The sequence below is a fragment of the Mesoplodon mirus genome, assembly GCF_964341445.2.
Source record: "Mesoplodon mirus genome assembly, chromosome: 2".
NCBI lineage: Eukaryota > Metazoa > Chordata > Mammalia > Artiodactyla > Ziphiidae > Mesoplodon > Mesoplodon mirus.
The window spans coordinates 106,973,498-106,993,936 of record NC_138977.1 but is presented as its reverse complement, the minus strand read 5'-3'; the positions used below and the strand labels follow the sequence as shown (position 1 = coordinate 106,993,936).

The 20,439-nt window shown below is 37.5% G+C and overlaps 1 protein-coding gene across 7 annotated transcripts in view; it reads right to left on the bottom strand.

The window, feature by feature from the left end:
• JMJD1C (jumonji domain containing 1C) overlaps positions 1-20,439 on the bottom strand; it is a 331,205-nt gene that overhangs the window by 257,752 nt on the left and 53,014 nt on the right. For 5 of the 7 annotated variants that reach the window (XM_082640258.1, XM_082640249.1, XM_082640251.1 and 2 more), the window contains exon 1: positions 10,846-11,309. The exons of 1 other annotated variant lie outside the window; for it this stretch is intronic. In XM_082640258.1, coding sequence (XP_082496384.1) covers positions 10,846-11,013 — 168 coding nt within the window. In that variant the 5' untranslated portion in view covers positions 11,014-11,309. Of the gene's footprint in view, positions 1-10,845; positions 11,310-15,334; positions 15,382-20,439 lie in introns of those variants that run through there. One more of the 7 variants, XM_082640257.1, reaches the window with a different exon arrangement.

The window sequence follows — 20,439 nt, the reverse complement described above, 5'->3', positions numbered from 1 at the left end:
AATCAAAGAAAAGTCATATTTCCAGATTCATTAATAGTGTCTAAAATGTTGTTAAATTGGATTTTGTCTTTCATGAACAGAAATGGAATAACTAACACTTTATACATCATTTGACTCATTAAGAATCTGTTTTCTCATTGGACTCAGTTCATGCAATACCAAGTAATACCATTTTTAACAAGAGAAATGTTCGATATCAGAAACTTTTTATCAGCAAATGAAATTTGAAAAGAAGCATGAAATGCGTTTTATGATTTCATTAACAGTGGGTTATAATATTTTAAAAACTCCAATGAAAGACTTTCGCTAAACACCACAACAGTTTATATAGGAGATTAGTTAATTTTAAATTTCAAAGGATAGAGACACTGAGCACATCTAAGCATTAGAGAATGAAGTTTGGACTTATCGAATAAGTGAAGGAAAAACCACTAAAGTGAGCTAAAGGGAAACACAGGATGAGTAATTTGTCCACAACGAATAGAATGGACTGAAAAAGGAATAAACTTTAAAGTAAAAAGATCACTTAAAACATGCCTAGGGCAAAGAAGGTGTGGACTCAGTGGTAGCACAAATTGGAATAAAAGGAGAGGTGGGAGTGAGGAGTAGAAGAGATTGTAATTTGAAGAAAGAAATTTGTGTTAACTCACTAAATACATACATTGTAGGTGGTGAAAAGGTGAAGGATGAGGCATCTTCAAGCCTGGATGAGACTTCAAGATAAATCTCAAAAGGTGAGCTTTTTCACATGAAGATAATAAACTACATTTTAGTAACACTTATCAGACTCAAATGTGGGACATTCATATACAGACACCAAAAAAGAATGGAGAGATGGTGGATTCCAACTGAAGGTCAATGCTTAAGTTGCAGATTAGTGAGTCATGAGGCAAAGAAGTACAAGTAAATTCTCCAAAGGGAATAACAAGATTTGAAAAATAAAACAAAAAGAAACAGTGAGCAAAGGACTGACTTTCTAATACTAAATTAAGAAGATGGGAGGAACTGTAGTCACTAAAAAAAGAAGCTCCAAGAGGACCTGAATCATGGGGCTGCAAAAAATCAAGAAAGAAAGGTTCAGGGAGAATATATATCATAGCAATGAATGAGGCTTTTTTTCTTTTTCTTTCTTTTTTTTTTTTTAACTTTGAATGTGTGAATTACTATATCCCTTTGGAGAAGCAATTTTTGACTTCTTTTAATCGATTTGAACCATAGGGTATTTTCACCAAGAATTAAATGTAACTGATCAAAACTTCCAAGTGCATGAATACATATGCTAAACTATTTTAAGATCCAATATTGAAGCCTTCAGATATTTTTTTTATTCTACCTCAATTTATTCAATCATAAAAATCCAAATCCTATGATCTCATTTTGATCATCCAAAATAAACACTGAACAGAAATCACATTATTTACATAGAATTGTGGTCTTTGTAATAACAAAACACAACAGACATGTCATAATGAAATGTTTCATTAACTCCTAATTAAGAGCTTTTGGGACAGACCTAAAATTTATTTTTGCTTAAAACACACTATTCTAAGACATTACAGGTTAAAAACAAAAAACAAAAAAACTATTAACATCACAATTCTAGAACTACAGAATAGTAAAAACTCTGAACTCTAGACCAATTCCATTCACTGAATGGGATAAATGAGAAAACTGAGGCCCAAACTATAAATCAAGTACAATGTTAAGTGTACTTTTAAGAAATGTTTCTTTTAAGTGATCAGTTATGTATTATTATATATACTTATACTTAATTCCTATTTATTCAAACTAATTTCAAAATATGTTTACTAAGATCTATTTTGTTGCACTGGTTTGAACAAATATAGATGAAATACTGTACCTGAAATCTGCAATCTATTAAGAAATATGTAATCCAAAATTTTTATTCATTCCAAAGGAGTGTACTAACCAATAAACCCCAATAGGCAGGTAGCACTATATTCACACTTTTTAATTCAAGGGTCTAAGCATTTATCTACCCTGCTCAAATCCTGTATGACTCACAGTTCCTACTGGTTGCATCCAGGAAACTGGACTAGACCATGTTGTAACCTTAGAATTTTAGCACCAAGTCCAACCAAACAGTAAATGAATAATAAGCTGTTTTCTACTCATTAACCATGTATTCTATAATCAAATCAATAGGTTCTATATTATAAGAAGAAAATAAAGTAATATTTTCAAAGGGTTTACTAATATAATTCCATAAAATAGCCAAAATATAAAATAAACCATAAATTCTACATGAAAAGATTCCACCCAATTAGATAATTTCAGAGACTGTTTCAACATCTTAGAACATTTCAATATTTAGTAAGCAATAATCTTAAAGGATAAATTATATAACCCTTACAGATTTGTCAGATTAAGAATTTTATATCAAATAAAACACAAGTTTATTAAAAATGCACATAGAAAAAAATGTTTATCGGGGCATTAGGCAGAAATGTAATCACTGTCAAGCTTTGAAACAAATGAAATCAGCAGTATTTGTTACTACCAAACTGCCACCATTAAAAATCAGGCCAGGGCTTCCCCGGTGGCGCAGTGGTTGAGAGTCCGCCTGCCACTTTAGGGGACACGGGTTCGTGCCCTGGTCTGGGAGGATCCCACATGCCGCAGAGCGGCTGGGACCGTGGGCCATGGCCGCTGAGCCTGTGCTCTGCAACGGGAGAGGCTGCAGCAGTGAGAGGCCCGCGTACCAAAAAAAAAAAAAAAAAAAAAAAAAAAAAAAATCAGACCAACAGTGACAAGAGTAGAAAAATACAGTATTTATGGTTTACAGCCTAAAAAAGAAAAGGTTGCCATTTCTTTTTTAATTTCTGAAATATTAATGATATCTATTTGCTGAAATTTCTCTTTAACAATAAGGGGTTTATGGCATACTTCCTGACATAAAAATTCAAATGGTATTTCTTATTTTTAATTATTTAGAAAATAAGGTATTTATGTTTCATATACATTAATTTTTCAAAGCTCTGGGATATATCTGGACACAATAAAGCAGAACATATCACCATTCTTGAAAATCACTACTGAAATTATTCAAAATTATAAAGCAAAAATCTGCTTTAACCTTAAATAACAAACAAGAGTGTCAAGAAAATGCCTATCTTTCATATGCCTTCAAAAAAAAAAAAAAAGGCAAAGAAATATTACCATGTATATCAGTTAACATGCTTTTGGTTCCAAAGAAAAGAAAGACCAAGAAAAATAGATATAAAGTCAATTTATTCTTCCATATGAAAAATCTTGCAAGTGAAAAATCCAATAGTTGTATTTAAGCTTCAGAAAACAACTTGATCAGCCATATTTTTTCTGTTGCCTTTTCAATTCTGTTAGCCTCTATACATCAACTTTGTCCTCAAACTGGTTTACCTTAAAGTAGGAAAATGGCTGTGGCAATTCCAGACTCACACCCACACAATACCCCTTGCCTTCATGCTGACTGGACTTATTTAGGGCCTATACCCATCAGTGTAACCAGAGGAGTTCAATTCCCTGATTGGCTTAGGAATACCCAGGCCCACCCTTTAGTCAAACCACACAACAGACAATGAATATGGGGAAGTAACCACTAAGGTATACAATTCCACACAACAAAAAAAGAGGTTCAAAATTAAGAGTAAATAGTCACTGATAATTGAGATGGTTGGTAAGCATTAAAGTATACAAGAAATTGATGATATTCATTCATTTATTTGCCATTCAATGAACATTTACTAAACACCTAATGCTAGGTACTATACTAAATATGTAAAGGAGAAACAAAATATGAGTTTGAGAGTTGAAAACATTCTTTACTCATAACTTACAATTGTCAAAAGTAACACATTAAACCTATAAACACAGGAAAATAGCCTACATACTTTTGATTATGTGGAAATATCCAGACATTTTTACTTTCAAATGCAACGTCTTCCCTATATGAAGAATTCTCACACTAAAATGTCTTTAGTCCAATTACCTTAATGAATGAAAATATTCCCTATTTTTTTTTTTTTCGGTATGCGGGCCTCTCACTGTTGTGGCCTCTCCCGTTGCAGAGCACAGGCTCCAGACACGCAGGCTCAGAGGCCATGGCTCACCGGCCCAGCCGCTCCACGGCATGTGGGATCTTCCCGGACCGGGGCATGAACCCATGTCCCCTGCATCGGCAGGTGGACTCTCAACCACTGCACCACCAGGGAAGCCCACATTCTCTTTTTTTAAATTAATGGCATCAAAATACATGCCAGAATATATCTATGACAGGTCAAAAGGGAAAAAACAAAACACCTCCTTTATTTAATTTTACACAGAAACATACACTTCACACCATTTACTGGGTGGCTATCTACTTTTAAAACCAGCTAGTGGTTACAAATGCACAAGTTACGTGCCACCACAGCTAGTTTACTGTGCTTACTTATTTTCCTGTACATAAGTCTTTAGGACCAATCACAATATAAATTCAAGGGGGGGGGGACCTGTATGTACTCAAATCAGACATAAAAGTTTTTCTACCTACCAGCTAAACCAATTTTCCCTATGGTTAACTTACCCAGGTCACACTGAGCAATGAAGTAAAAATCATTCGTTCATTCATTCAACACTGTGTGCCTAGACCAGAAATTAGTATTAGCAATATTACAACACCACGATATACATTTTAGATTTACCTAAAGAATTATCCTAACAAAACTTAAAGAATCAAATACTACCAACTCAATATGAAACTTAAATGAAGAGACAGCTAAGCAGAAAAACATAGTTTTCATATTTAAGATACTTACATTTAGGACATATAAGATCTGCAAAGTAACTTTAATCTACAGGTAGTATGCAGTTTAGAACAGCTTAAAATCTGTATTACAAGGTTAGCTACTCCTCACTAAGTGAGCATTAGAAAATTCCCCCAAATACAAACAAATTTACATGTTTGGTCTATGAAACACAATACTATGATTTTTTGTTCCTTTTGGGTACTGAAAAAACCTGGTAACTATTTTTAAGTTTTTTTTTTTTTTTTTGATGTGGGCCATTTTTAAGTCTTTATTGAATTTGTTACAACATTGCCTCCATTCCATGTTCTTGGTCCTTTGGCCATGAGGCATATGGGATCCCAGCTCCCCAACCAGGGATCGAATCTGCACCCCCTGCATTGCAAGGCAAAGTCCCAACCACTGGGCCACCAGGGAAGTCCTAAAACCTGGTACTTTTTTTTTAATTGTAGAATGCTTTTTATTAGACAGAGAGTAATTTTCAAGTTAAAAAATAGATAACAATAATTGCCATACTTTTCATTTCTCTACAAGAAACTTTCAATCTGAGTTTTTGACAAGAGACTATTAGATAACAACTACTTTTCAAGTAACTTCACATTGATTCATTGTACTTCAAATAAAACATTTGCTGAGAACACTGTTCTTGTGAAAAAGATTTAAAATTATATTACATCACCCATAAAGCAACTTGGTATGAGCATTCAGAAACTGTGTGCATTTGCTCCTTTCTATCCAATAATGAGTCCCCAAAGAACTCTTCAACATGTTATCAAATTTAGTATTAATGGTAGCCAGGAGTAAAGTTTTATAAGCGCTACAGAAAAATGTTCCATGATTATAAGTAAACCACTTTTTTTCAATGTACACAAAATATCTTCACATTTCTCTACTGACATTAAAAAAGAGTTAGCTTCTTTCACCAAGAAACAGAAGTTTTTATTTGTGTGTGTTGCCTTTGTTGTTGTATCTGTGTTCTTCTTTTATGTTGCAATCAAGATGTAATTCAGTTCTTAGCATCCCTTCCTGAACTTTTTAATACTTCAGTTAATATTTTCCTTCCTTTATTATGACTTTACTTCTTCCCTGACTCTGTATTTGTTTCAAGCAATATATTAATATAAAGGAGATTGACTCAAAAGGATTCTTGTGTAAAAATAGAAATGATGGAAATATTATTCTACAGGGAAAAGGAATAACTGACCCAAGATCCAGAGATCCCAAGTGTGAATCTGTTATGTGTCCATTCTCAGGAGATCCAGAGCAGTTTCTATTTCACTTGAAACAGGACTGGGTCCTTGGTATGAAGATCTATCAGGTATAATGTACTTCAACTTCTCATTCACTCAGCAAATACCTAACCTCTTATGCAACACAGCGCAAAGTTGAGTGCAAAATTCTGGGAATTTTATTCTCAAGAAGCAGACTCAAACACAAACATCACACTCTTAGATTTTAATCTGGAAGACTAAAGTCCAAGATAAAAGAAAAAAAGAGGAGTTTGGAAAAGTGGAAACTTTTGTGGGAAAGAAAAATAGATGACTGAATCCAAAATGAGGAATCCCAGTGGGGAGGTCTCTAACCAGATTAAAAATGTTTTCAATGACATTGCAAAGTGTCACGGTAACCTGGAATGTTTTATGAAAACCTGCAAAATTTTTAAAAAATACTCACACTTTGGATAGGATTAGCTTGAAACAATGATGCAATCACATTAAGCTTCAAGGGAAGGTAGGTGGGTAAGTGACTGAATGGATGGATAAATAAATAAGTAAATAAATAAAGGGCTGTTAAGTTGTGCAAGGGAAGTAAAATGAGCAAAGAGTAAATCAATTTTTACTCTATAATTAGCATGACAATATTATTCAAGGTTGAATATTATGCAACAGTACTTGTCTCAACTGTCAGCTTTCCTTCCATAATACTATCAATCTTCTAGAAAGTTCCTCAAAAATTAGGGCAGTAATAAACATTCAACATGTATAACAAATCAAGAACCTTTCTAAACAATGGAGCTACAAAAAAGAAAACATGCTGAGGGCTCATAATGTATTTTAAGTATTTCCATTTAATCAACAACTTGGTCCTCCTGAATTAAAAGGGTTCAGATAAAGTCTTTTTTTGGTTAATGTAATTCCAAGATACCCCAGAAGATTTTTCAAGCCATTTTTTAAAAGTCACCAACAAAATAGGTGAAATTATACAAGCACAGATGAGTAAAACTTCTACAAATTAAGCTCATTTACTTAAGAGATCACATAGTGATATCGCTAAAACTCGCAGCAGGAAAAAGTACAATAATTTTAGCCTTAATTTATTTGTATCAAATCATGGTCATACTGTAAAAGAATATTTTTGCTACCATGGTGTGGTGGGCAGAATAATGCCACCTCAAAGATGCCCATGTCCTAATACATGAAACCTGTAACTATGTTAAACTCCACGCCAAAGGAGAATTAGGGTTCAGATGAAATTAAGGTTGTTAATTAACAGATGGGGAGATTATCCTGGATTATCTGTGTGGGCCCAGTATGATCACAAGGGCACTTAAAAGTGTAAGGGGAAGCAGGAGAGTCAAGAGGGAGATGTGACTAGAGAAAAACAGAGACAATCTGCTGGTTTTTAAGGAAGAAGAGGACCACGAGCCAATGAAGGTGGGCTGCTTCTAAAAATGAGACCTAGAGCCTCCAGAAAAGAAAACAATTCTAATCACACCTTGATTTTAGCCCATGGAGACCCAGAAGTTAGACTTATCATCTCCAGACCATTATAATAATCAATTCGTATTGTTTAAATCACCAAGGTTGTGATAATTAGTTAACAGTAGTATAGGAAATTAATGCATGTGGAAATTCCTCATACATAAGACCAAAAATAAGAATAAATAACTTTTGAGACCAAGCATCCCCTAAACTACTTTCAAGTTCTGATAATTATCCTTCCAAATCATGTGCCATAAATACAAACATATCTGAGATTCCTAATGAACTTGCAGTTTTTTTGTTTTGGTTTTGGTTTTTTTGTGGTACGCGGGTCTCTCACTGTTGTGGCCTCTCCCGTTGCAGAGCACAGGCTCCGGACACGCAGGCCCAGCGGCCATGGCTCACGGGCCCAGCTGCTCCGTGGCATGTGGGATCCTCCCGGACCGGGGCACGAACCCGTGTCCCCTGCATCGGCAGGCGGACCCTCAACCGCTGCGCCACCAGGGAAGCCCGAACTTGCAGTTTTTAAATTACATATATTTGTAACAACAACAACAAAAAAATACACAAAAGTAATTGATCAAGCTCCTTTGGGGGGCTTCCCTGGTGGCACAGTGGTTAAGAATCTGCCTGCCAATGGAGGGGACACGGGTTCGAGCCCTAGCCCGGGAAGATTCCACATGCCGCGGAGCAACTAAGCCCGTGCGCCACAACTACTGAGCCTGAGCTCTAGAGCCTGCGAGCCACAACTACTGAGCCCACGTGCCACAACTACTGAAGCCTGCGCTCCTAGAGCCCGTGCTCCGCAACAAGAGAAGCCACGACAATGAGGAGCCCACGCACCACAACAAAGAGTAGCCCCCGCTCACCACAACTACAGAAAGCCCACGAGCAGCAACAAAGACCCAACACAGTAAAATAAATAAATTAATTAATTAATTAATAATTAATTAATTATTTTTAAAAAGCTCCTTTGGGCTTGATTTATTCTGCAGTAACAAAAGTCTACAACGCGAATTGCATTTTGGTGATGCTAAACTGTCCCAAGTTTAACTTAGAAAATATGAATGCAAAAAAAGAAATATGGGCTTCCCTGGTGGCGCAGTGGTTGAGAGTCCGCCTGCCGATGCAGGGGACACGGGTTCGTGCCTCAGTCCGGGAAGATCCCACATGCCGCGGAGCGGCTGGGTCTGTGAGCCATGGCCGCTGAGCCTGCGCGTCCGGAGCCTGTGCTCCGCAACAGGAGAGGCCGCAGCAGTCAGAGGCCCGCGTACCGCGAAAAAAAAAAAAAGAAAAAAGAAAAAAGAAATATAAGAAAGTTTGAGAGTAACGCTACATCTGTAGGTTCCAGGCGAAAAAACTCAGATTACACTGTAACAACATAAATTTTTTAAGTAAAGACTATTAAAGGAAAACTGTCGAAGGTTCACATAATTATAGTTCAAAACACATTTTTGAGGTAAAATTTGCATATAGGAAATGCACAGATATTAAGTGCACAATTCAATGAGTTTTGACATATGTATGCACCCGTGTAATCAACAATCAAGATGCAAAACGTTTGCATCATCTGAGGAAACTCCTTCCTGTTCTTTCCAGTTGATTCCCTCCATCCACGTGTACTTTTCATTTTTAAATACCCAATTTATTATCTTGCCTTTTCAAACATGGTATGTGTAAACCCCCCTCCTTATATCATTTAAATTCCCATACAAAAAAAATTTTTAATATATTTAACTTCGATAACTAGACTGTCGCCAATGACATTCGTAATTTAACACTATACTTCCCAATTTTCATGTATCTATTAAAACAAAACACAAAATTTTTAGGAAAACACAGAATATCATTCTATGTTTGTTTTGAAACAATTTAAAAACCCTGACCCATAATCTATCTTCCACATAAAGCCAAGACAATTACATATCAGAGTAAAAGGAGGAAAAATAAAATCAGAACATGCTTTTTACACAAACTTATTGAATTGCCACAATTTGTAGAACCACTAAAAAATGTTTGGGTTTTTTTTTTAAAGGAAGATTCTCTTTTTCTTCTTTTCAACGAGAATAACCAACCAGAATCTCCAAAATTACCTCTATTCTGCAAACATATTTTTCAGTATCAAGTTGACATTAATACACTCCGCAAGAAACCATATCACTGACTACGTTCATGAAACCGGGGTTAACAAAAACACGCAAAAACTCCAACAAAAGTATTAAGATACATATGTACACGTAAATTCGGAATTGTAAACCTGCATATAAACAAAAAGAAGGTTCCCAAATTTTAAATATCCACTGAAAAATTAAATACCCCACAGTATTACCAATAAATTTCATGGATTATGTATTCATAAATCAACCTTTCAAAGCCTAGTCAGTGTCTTGCCTCTCCTTGGCTCCTTAACTCCAACATGTCCCCCAGTGAAAACGTTATTGGAACACTAACAGCATATCCCGTCTCAGAATCTTGCACACTCCTACACTAGTGAAAGAAAACACTGGCAATGTCACAAGTAAGGAAAAGCAAGCAAAGAAAAAGACACTTTAAGGTTCTGCAGAGTCTTAAACGTTTTGACTTACAATATTTCTTGCTTCATTTAAAATCATATAAAACCCAGGAATGGATGACGTTAAAGCGCTATTCCCTTCTAACAAAAAAAACACAACACTATGGAAAAAACAAACGGAAGGAAAGAAGGGAGAGAGGGAGGGAGATATTAATTTCCATGGCCCTCCAAACCAAAAGTTTTCATTTTCATCATTTTCTGTTAGAAATCCAAGCATCTACTGTAGGAAAAGGTTGAATCAGGGCCCCCGCCACTGCCAGGGCCTTTGCCTCGAAAACACACAAGAATCCCAGGACAGACTGGAAAACCAGAGCTGTCTCTTTCCTTTTCTCCCTCCCCTTCAGCAACCTTACGGGATAAGTTTTCAGTCTCCAGCGCCTGAACTGTTAAGACTTTCGCACAGAGTGGCAGGTGAAGCTGGCCCCCTACCGCCACGAGCGAGGGGTCCGCCCCCACCCCCACCCGCCCGCGCAGCAGCCGGCTGGCAACCCCGCCTTTCCGTAAGGTCTCCGCGGCCGCATCCCTCCCGGATAGCGGCCAAAGGGCCCGGGCGGGCGCCGCGGAGTCCCGAGGGGGTCACCGCCCCCGCTGGGGAAGCTCCTCGCGGGGAGGAGGCTATCCTGGCAGGGCACGTGGGCAAACCCGCCCACAGCGCAGGAGAGGGGCGTGACCGCCAGTTGGCCGGGCTGAGCCAGGTGCCAGAGGTAACCCCACAAGGTGCGGCTGCCGAGACCAGGGGTGGGGCTGCGGCCGCGGGCGAGAGACTGAGGGGAGTTCGCTCTCTTACCGCCAGGTCGGGATTGCGGCTGTCCCTATGTGACACCGCTCGGATAACTCCCGCTCGCCAGCCCCGCCAGCAGCGTCCGCTCTCCCCGCGCTCCGGCTGCGCCTCTTCACCGACCGCCAGGCACAGGAACCGCTTCCCCACCAGCTCCGGCCGCATCTCCACCGCCATAGCCGTCGCTGCCGAAGTGGCCGCTGCCTCCTCAGCTGCCAGGAAATCACCGAAACCCCGCTCCTACCGGCCGCCCATGCCGAGGACAGCTGACCTAGGGAAGGCGGCGGCCCCGCGAGCGAGCGCAGGCTCGGGGGCGCACCGGACGCTCTGCCCAGAAGGGCACAGCGACCTCGGTCTCTCACAGTCCTCAGCACTCCCCTGGACTCCCCGACTTGCAGCCTCTGGCTGCAGTTCCGCAAATAAAAGAAAGAAACGGACAGAAATTTCCACACGGCCGTCTCAGGCCCCGAGGCAGCACCGGCCGCTACTGCCACCGCGCCGCGGCCAGTACTACTCCGCCTCCCCATCCACTAGCGTGATTGAAGGAGCGCCGCGCGTCTCCTTCCGCCGGCGCGGGCTGGGGGAGGGAGCCGCGGGAGAGGGTCGGAGGAACCACCGCAGACGGAAAGTAGTGCCCGACGCTGCAGCAGCGTCTGCGGGACCAGCCAGGATAAAAAAATAGAGAGTGGGGCGGGAGAAGGGAGTGCAGTCCTTCAGAAACGTAGTGTTTGACGTCCACCTCTCTACTCGTCGCTCCCTGAGAAGTGGGGGAGCTGGGGGTGAGGTGAAAGTGAAGTGTGCTGGTTCCACTCTGGGTCACAAACAAACTCAAGGTTAAAAGCCGCATCTCCAGAGTGATGTTTTTCAGAACACATGGCGCCTGCAGTCTGAGTTAGGCTCAATTTTGCCTGAATTAACAGTCCCGTAGTCCCAGCAGCAAAGCAGAGCAACACTTTCAACTGAAAACTAAGACCACAGAACTCGGTCACGACAGAAACACAGTCCACGACTTTAAATGAAAATGAAGATAACACTGTCATCCTTTCATTCTTCCTGTTTTGGGGAGATACTCATTACGGGTTTGAGCTATTGAGAGATTTACACCTCGCTACTGCTTTATTGTAAGAAAGCCAAACATCCGGTTGAGGGCTTTTTGTTAACATTCTTAAAATTCAGTCTCTGCACCAATTTGAGTACTTTTAGTACTAGTACATACGCCAAGCTCACTGATGAGATAATAAAAACAGGGAAAGGCTCCGGATTCAGTTGTTAGAAAATACCGTGGAAAGAAAAGGATTTTAGCCAATCATAGTTCAGAAAAATAAATTATGTTTTCTTCCCATCCAATCATAACAGAACTTTGTACCCCATACACCTACAGATCTCCAACTTTGAACAATTACTCCTTCTTTGACCTAACCCTTCAGTTCTTCTAAATCAAACCTCTATAGATGTCGATAAGAAGTTCGATTTCAGACATACATTATAGTGTTTTTTAAAAAGTAGTTTTCAAAATCCCAGTTGTGGGTTTTTTTCACGGCCACTAGTGATTACATAAACTCCCAAAATTCTTCTAGTCCAATAAAAACTTTTTCTAAATTTCGGTTTCTTAAAGATTTTTCTAAGCCTCCACAAAAAAAAAGTTACCTTTTTAAAGGAATTTACACTAGAAATTTGAATATTTAAAATAGACATAAGGCTTTTATCTGCTTTCTTACAACACCCAAGCTGAGCTGTTTGAAATGGAAAATACATGGCCGCAGCTAACAGGTTAAAAACCAAAATTGCAAGACAGATTTTAATCATCATTGTCTAATTTTGCTACTCTAAAGACCAAATGTAGAACTGTAATAGATAACAAAGGAAAACCATATCTAGAAATGCATACTTGCAAGTTGAGAGAAAAATTTAATTTTACTTGTGCCATCTTATTTCCAAGTCCACTCTTTTAGTACATACTGTATAATACTTAGCAAATCACCTTGAGAACTACAGACTAAGATTTCTAAAGTCTCAACGTGGATTAAGGAGCCAGTAAAATAACCTGGTGAAAATAATCTAACATGTGGCAAGAAAAAAACAAAGTAAGAAGATCTAAATTCAGATACCAATTTATCAATGACTTGCTTTGTGATCTCTGGCATGACACAATTGCTACAACTGAAATTGCCTGCTTCCTAATCTCAGTGATAGTCTGGGAGCAAGTGAGAAAATATAAAGTCGTTTGAGGAAAGAGATGCACATATAATATGCACATATTATCACATAAATACCATTCACTAAATTATATTTTTAGAGTATAGGTTGTCCTGTTGCCTTACATAAAACTGCCAGCTGATTTTAATTTTGTAGGCAAGCTCCTCTGAATGGACCCTAGGAACCCTCTCTATATGTAGAATGCTGTCTTTTCAAGTGCTCTGAAAAGCATGTTTATCAACCAAATCAATCAAAACATTTCAAATCCAAAAACAAAAATTTTTCAGAAGGCCATATATCTTCATAACATTTTCAAACATCTTATATTCTTAGAACTATATTCCAGATAGCAGTCTAGGAATCCCTTGACTACAACCAGTACCTAGGGTTCAATGACAACAACAACAAATCACTAATGTGTGGATGTTTTGCTTTTGGAGAAACTTGAAGTGCATTTTTTAAAATGTAAAATAAAACGGCCTTAAAGGATTTTTGTTTGTTTGCTGGCATTTTTTTGCTTTGTTTCAGGGAGTACAGTTGACCCTTGAACAACATGGGATTGAACCGTGGGTCCATTTACATGCAGGTTTTTATCCCTTTAAGTACTACTGTAGTACTACCCCATCCAGTTGGTTGAATCCACAGATGCAGAACCTCTGACACTGAGAGCCGACTGTAAAGTCATACTCAGATCTTCTACTGCACTGGGGATCAGCGCCCCTAACCCCCGAGTTGTTCAATAGTCAACTGCAGTTACATTATTTTTGCCAGCAACTCATAACTGTAAATAACATGGAATAAAAATAAATTTAAAGTCAGACTTGAAACCTTAAAATATTTGTTTGTTCAGTTAGTTCCCTTACATCCCTTACTTTCATAAAGATCCTCAGAAAATGCCAGAATTAGTAACTGTAAAGAAAAGAAGTTATAATACTATAGTTGTAAGTTATAGTACTTCACTATATAGATGAAGACAGTGACACAGAAGTACTTAAAATAACTAAGTTTACAGAAGCTGAAAATTTAGATATATAGACTAGATCTTCTACTCTTTCCATCCCCAAATCCAAATATGTACGTTAAATATATCCACACACACACATACACATCAATTCAGGCAAATTTCGTACATCCAATTATCTTAATCTATATACAAGATAAAATGGGGGATTGTTTTGTTTTTTAAAAGACTACAAAAATTTATTTATAAAACCTACTTGGTTTATTAAAAAACCTGACTTATAAAGGAAGATAATGTATTCATTACAATGATAAGTGCCACCATTACCCACTTAATTATCAATAATTAGTAGTTCATCAAATTTAGTTTCATAAACAACGAACTAGTTAATAATTTTTTACTTTTTCACTTGGTTTAACTATAGAAAGGGCCAATTATCTGCTCTAACACATACCAGTATCCTGCATCACTATAGGTATATATTTTAAACATCACAGATAAAACAAATAGGTAAAAAAGTTTAGTGCACGTACAGACAGTCCCCAACTTAAGGATGGATCGACATAAAATTTTTCAACTTTAGGACAATGTGAAAACAATATGCATTCAGTAGAAACCTTACTTTGAATTCTGAATTTTAATCTTTTCCCAGGCTAGCAAGGGTAGTACGATACTCCCTCTTGATGCTGGGCAATGGCAGCAAGCTGCAGCTCCTAGTCAAGCCATGCAATCACAATGGTTAACAGCTGATATACACTTACAACCATTCTGTTTTTCACTTCAGTAAATGATTCAATCAATTACATGAGATATGCAGCACTTTATTATAAAATATGCTATGTGTTACATGATTTTGCCCAACTGTAGGCTAATCTAAGTATACCAAGCATGCTGAAGGTAGGCAAGGCTAAGCTATGATGTTCTGAAGATTAGATGTATTAAATGCATTTTCAGCTTAGGATATTTTCAACTTCTGATGGGTTTATCTAGAGGTAACCCCATCGTAAGCCAAGGAAGATCTGTATCTTGTAATAATATTAGCCACCATTTGTGAAACACTTACTATGTGCCAGACACTATGCGAAGTACTTTACACATGTAATCGCATGTAAATAAATCTTTATTTTAAAGATGAAGAAGATGAGGTTTACAGAAGTTTAATTAGTTATTTGCCTAGGAATACACATTAAGGAACTGGAATTCAAAACCAGACCTTATGATTCAAAGCCTCTGTATTATGGTAAAAAGTAACTTAAAAGAAACAGGAAGGTCAGTTGCCAAGTTGTTTCCTCCTTATTTAACACAGATTATTCATAAATGACTTGTTTATTTCACACTTACTATGTGTCTCACATCCTGCAAGGTTCTGGAGATAGGGCCTCTGTCCTTAAGAAGTTCAGTCTATCTGGAAAGATAGACAATAGAAATGCCTTGGTTTGTTTAATATTTAAGAAAGTATTCCTGGAATGTAATACAAGGTAAGTTTAGTGAATTTCAACAAATAATTTTCAAACCTATTATAACTTGGAGGCTTTTATTTACTGCCAAATGTAAAGACTGGATTGGGTTATCAGTTCAGACTATATGAGTAAATCTAGGAACTGTGGAAGCCAATGTTAAAATGAAGAAAGCCAAGAGTTTCAACTGAATTCTGCAAATGGAAGACCAAGAATAGAATGGAATATAAGTTTGTTATCATGCTTATTATTAAACCTTAACTAATACTTATCTAAGTATTTCCCTAAGCACTTATTTAAACTGAATTCCTCAACTACACTTATGCTAATGATAAAGTAACTCAAATGTCACTTCCTTAAGGAAGCCATCTGATTCCAAGACTATCAAATCCCCAATTATGGATTTTCAAAACTTTTCCCATTTGTCTTAGTACTTATCACAATTGTATTTATAACATTTATTGTGTAAAAGACTGTTTTATATTTGTCTCCCTTGGCAGACTGTAAGCTCCATAAAAGCAAGGACAATTTATCTTGTTCATAACGATACTCCCAGCATCCACTAAGACCTGAGCAGAATAGATACTCAGTATATGTTATTGAATTAACGAATGAACATCGCAAAAAAATGTACCTTTTTCTAAATCCAACCCAACTAAGAGGAACTTAGAATCTCTTAATTGAGAGTCATAAACAAGAGTTCATGTTCTTTCTATAGGGTTATTCATTGCCTTTAAAACAATGTCTTACATACATTATCTCATTTCATCATGGAAGTACAATGTAAAGCCTTCATAAAACTTGAGCTTCACCAGAAAAGCCAGGTGGTTCCTGAGGATAATTTCTAAAGAAGAGATACAGAGAAAGATTTTTCACAAGAAAAACTTTCACTGTTACCAAATTACCAATTTAATGCAAACCCCAAAATGATCCTATAAGTATATATGCAAAACACCAGTCTACTCTTAGTATTCCAAAGAGAACAGTCTCAAATAATGTCTTTGATGGAGGTAACATACAAACATAACTTTCTGACTGTCTTCTTGATGCCACGTGGAAGGAGTAAGAGGGAGAAAGATGAAAAGAAGGTGAAAAGAAAGGAAGGAAGGAGAAATAAAGAAATCTCTACTGGGCCTCCACATTTGTTACCTAGTTTCCAATTTAAATTCTGGATGTGCAGGAACCTACCACTTCTTTTCAACATTTTTCTATTAAAAATGAGACTTCAAATCTGATTTTCAATGATAATTTTTTTTAATTTAGAAAGAATGAACATAATAGCACTGAAAATTTCTCATTATAGAATGAGCAACTATAAGAAAAAGAATAAATGAAAAGTTGCTATTGAGCATACAGCAAGAGTCTTCCCGGGGTGTCCCATAGGACTTCTTGTTTGTCACCCCTCACACAAATGCTTCCACTATTAACTACCATTAAAATATTCATATGTTAGATGGCAGTTGCATTTTGCATCTTCAATTGTTACATTAGCTCCTTCATTTATCAACAGGTCAGGTTCCTAAAGGATTATGTATTATTCTCACAAGCCTTCACTATTACCACGTGTCAGTAGTGGCAAAGCTAAAAATCCCAAAGAATGGCTCTGTTTATATCCATGAAAGTTAATTAAGTAAAAGAGCTTCTAGGGCTTCCCTGGTGGTGCAGTGGTTGAGAGTCCGCCTGCCGATGCAGGGAACACGGGTTCGTGCCCCGGTCCGCGAAGATCCCACATGCCGCGGAGCGGCTGGGCCTGTGAGCCATGGCCGCTGAGCCTGTGCGTCCGGAGACTGTGCACCGCAACGGGAGGGGCCACAACAGTGAGAGGCCCGCGTACAGAAGAAAAAAAAAAAGAGCGTCTATACTTGTATTTAAAGCTACAAATGAGGGAAAGTCAAAGTAAAACCTAAGCTAAAAAGTGGCCCGGGAATATCCCACATGCCGCGGAGCAACTAAGCCCTTGCACCACAACTACTGAAGCCGGCAGGCCTAGAGCCCGTGCTCCGCAACAAGAGAAGCCCCCGCCCACCGCAACTAGAGAAAGCCCGCGCACAGCAACGAAGACCCAACGCAGCCAAATAAATAAATAAATAAAGTAATACTGACTCAAAATCTCAGCATGCTTACTTCGCTGAAGTTCCTCCCCACAGATGAAACTTCACAGTCAAGTACACACAGCTCTGAGGCACATTTCTTAAATTAATGACATCTGGCTTCAAAGAAACAAAACCAAAACAAAACAAGACCTAGCAGTGAAATATGGGAAATCTTTAGTCATTCTTTTCTTTGGCATATTCTAGAAAAAGCCACATGATTACATATAATGAGATTTATAACATACTACAAAACATAAATATCCAATAAAAATAAATTACTCTATATAAAGGAAAGCATTGTCTTCTGGCTCCACGTGTGCTTCACTATTATATATAATTTATTTATTCAATTAAAGCGTGTATAAAATAGTGTTCCAATTCCAAGGCCTATGTTCACAGAAGCTCAGTATTTGGAGGCCCCTAGATTTTTTCTTCAAAAATCAAAATTGACACACATAAAAAAGAGACCTGGAAAAAACTTTAACTACAAACTTAAAATTCAAATCAACATCCCCAAAACATTCTGCTACTTCAGGGCACATTTTGATATTATCTAAGATTAAATGACCAAGAGAAATATTCAGAAAACTAGCCAACTTCTCTTTGCACAAAGTATGCAAAAACACTTAGGTTAAAACTGGTCAATCTCCATGCCATAGAGCCATTTACAAACGGGTATTTTAAGATGTATATCTCAAATACAGCAAACTTAAAATTATCAATCACATAATGTAATTTAATGAAAGAGCAAGAGCCACCGAAGTCTAAGTTACTTCTACTGCTAACTACTGTATACTTTGGGCAAACCCCTCTGCTTCTCTAGGAATCATACATAAAAAGTAGAGGCTAATATAATCAATAAAGTTCCTAAAAATTTGCTTCTAAAGCTTCTGAATAATCCAGCAAGCAGCAAAGTACACTCTCCTGATACATGCTAGGTTCAAACCTGAAAAATGTTAAAGGATTGACAAAAGTAATTTTGCTTAGGAAAACAAATGTTTTTAGCCAGAAAGTTTCTATCTCAAAGCTCTCACAGAAGATATACATATCAATCATTTAATACATACAAACTTAATAATACAGACCAAAAGACTTCCCAATTAAACAACAGTTTTTAAACACCCTTGTAGAATCGCTTCTTTCCTCTTCTCTCCAAATTTGCTCTTAAAACTATCATATTAAAATAACCTAGCAGAACTAACTCCAAATGGAGGAATTTTTGAGATACTCTGCATTGCAAGTAACCTTTATATTAGAAACCTCTGCCTTGCATGCCTTTATATTCTTCTTTGTTTATAATGGCTAAAAATCCATTTTTCAACTATTCTAATTATAAAAATTATCTTAAAATCAATTGTTTCATTTGCTTTTCACAGCTAAATTTTCATGGATGTTTCTTTCCCCACTTGCACTTTGTTTTTGATATTCACTAGTTTTAAGTTTTTACACAAATATGCTAAATCTTTGTTTTGACCTTAAGCCATGCTTAGGAAATACATAGGTATTCTTCTGCATTTTCTTCTGGTAGTTTTATGATTCAAATTTTTATAAGTCCCTCAAATTAGAGGCTAATATCTACCCCTGAGAGAGGGACAGGAAATCATCCTGGCCCCAAACAATAAAGGTCTACTATTATCAGGGGAAAAGCAGGATTACTGAGAAGAGAAGGAAACAGAGCCTGTCTAAAACTAACGCTGATCTGGGACAAAAAAATAAGGCCCGATGCCCACCGCCACGAAGCTAGAGTTCCCAGGGCCCTAGCCTACCACAAGGCAAATGAGCTCCCAGTAATAAGTAACAGCACTCTACTAGTAGAGAAGGAACAAAAGAGTACAGAGAGAGCCTCTCTGACTCTCAGATATACAAGTAAGGCTTAAACATAGAGGCGGAGTAAGAATATTGAGTTAAACTTTCCAGCAAATCAACTCTCACCTTAAGCATGAGGTGATGATAGAAGTATTTACAGTCAACGATACACTGAAGGTAACCAGAGCAACAACAACAAAAAAACATAAAACCTCATCAACTTCAAGCAAGACTGATTCAACCCCCCCATGTTAACAGCTTAATGGAATGAGTCATGCCTACTTCCTGGCATAAATACTGTATACTTAAATCTCTATTACCTTGCCAATGATAGCTGGCATTCAATCAAAATTTATAAGCCTAGCCATGGGGGTGACTTCCCTGATCACCAAGGCAGTGCCTGCATGTTGGGTTACCATTACCTGTTCTATAAATTATACAAAAACATCTATTTTTGAAATTGAAATGCTGAAAACGAGAACTGCAGTAACAAATTTTAAAAGCCTTTGGCTGGCTCATCAGGCTTAACACAGCTGAGGAAAGAATCAATAACCTTGAAGACAGGTCAAAAGAAATTACCAAAGCTGAAACTAAACAGGAAAAAAAAAAAAAGTGGGAAAAAAATCTACACAAATAGAACAGGAGGGAAAGTCTCAAATTCATTTTATGAGGTAAGCATTACCCTGGATACCAAAATCAGACAAAGAAATTAGGAGAAAAGAAAACTCATTATCCCTCATACACGCAAAAATCCTCAACAAAATATTAGCAAATCAAATTCAGTAATTTATAAAAAGGATAACACACCACAACCAATGCAGGTTTATTCCAGGAAAGCAGGTTGATTCAACATTAAAAGATCAATCAGTATAATTTAACAGATCAACAGACTAAAGAAGAAAAATATGATAGCATCAACAAATGCAAAAAATACACATTTGAGAAAATCCAACCCTCATTTCTGACAAAATTCTCAGCCAATCAGGAAGAGAAGGGCACTTAAACAACCTGATAAAATACATCTACTAAAAAATTACTGCTAACATCATATTTAACAGTAAAAGACTAAATGTTTTCCCCCAAAGACTCA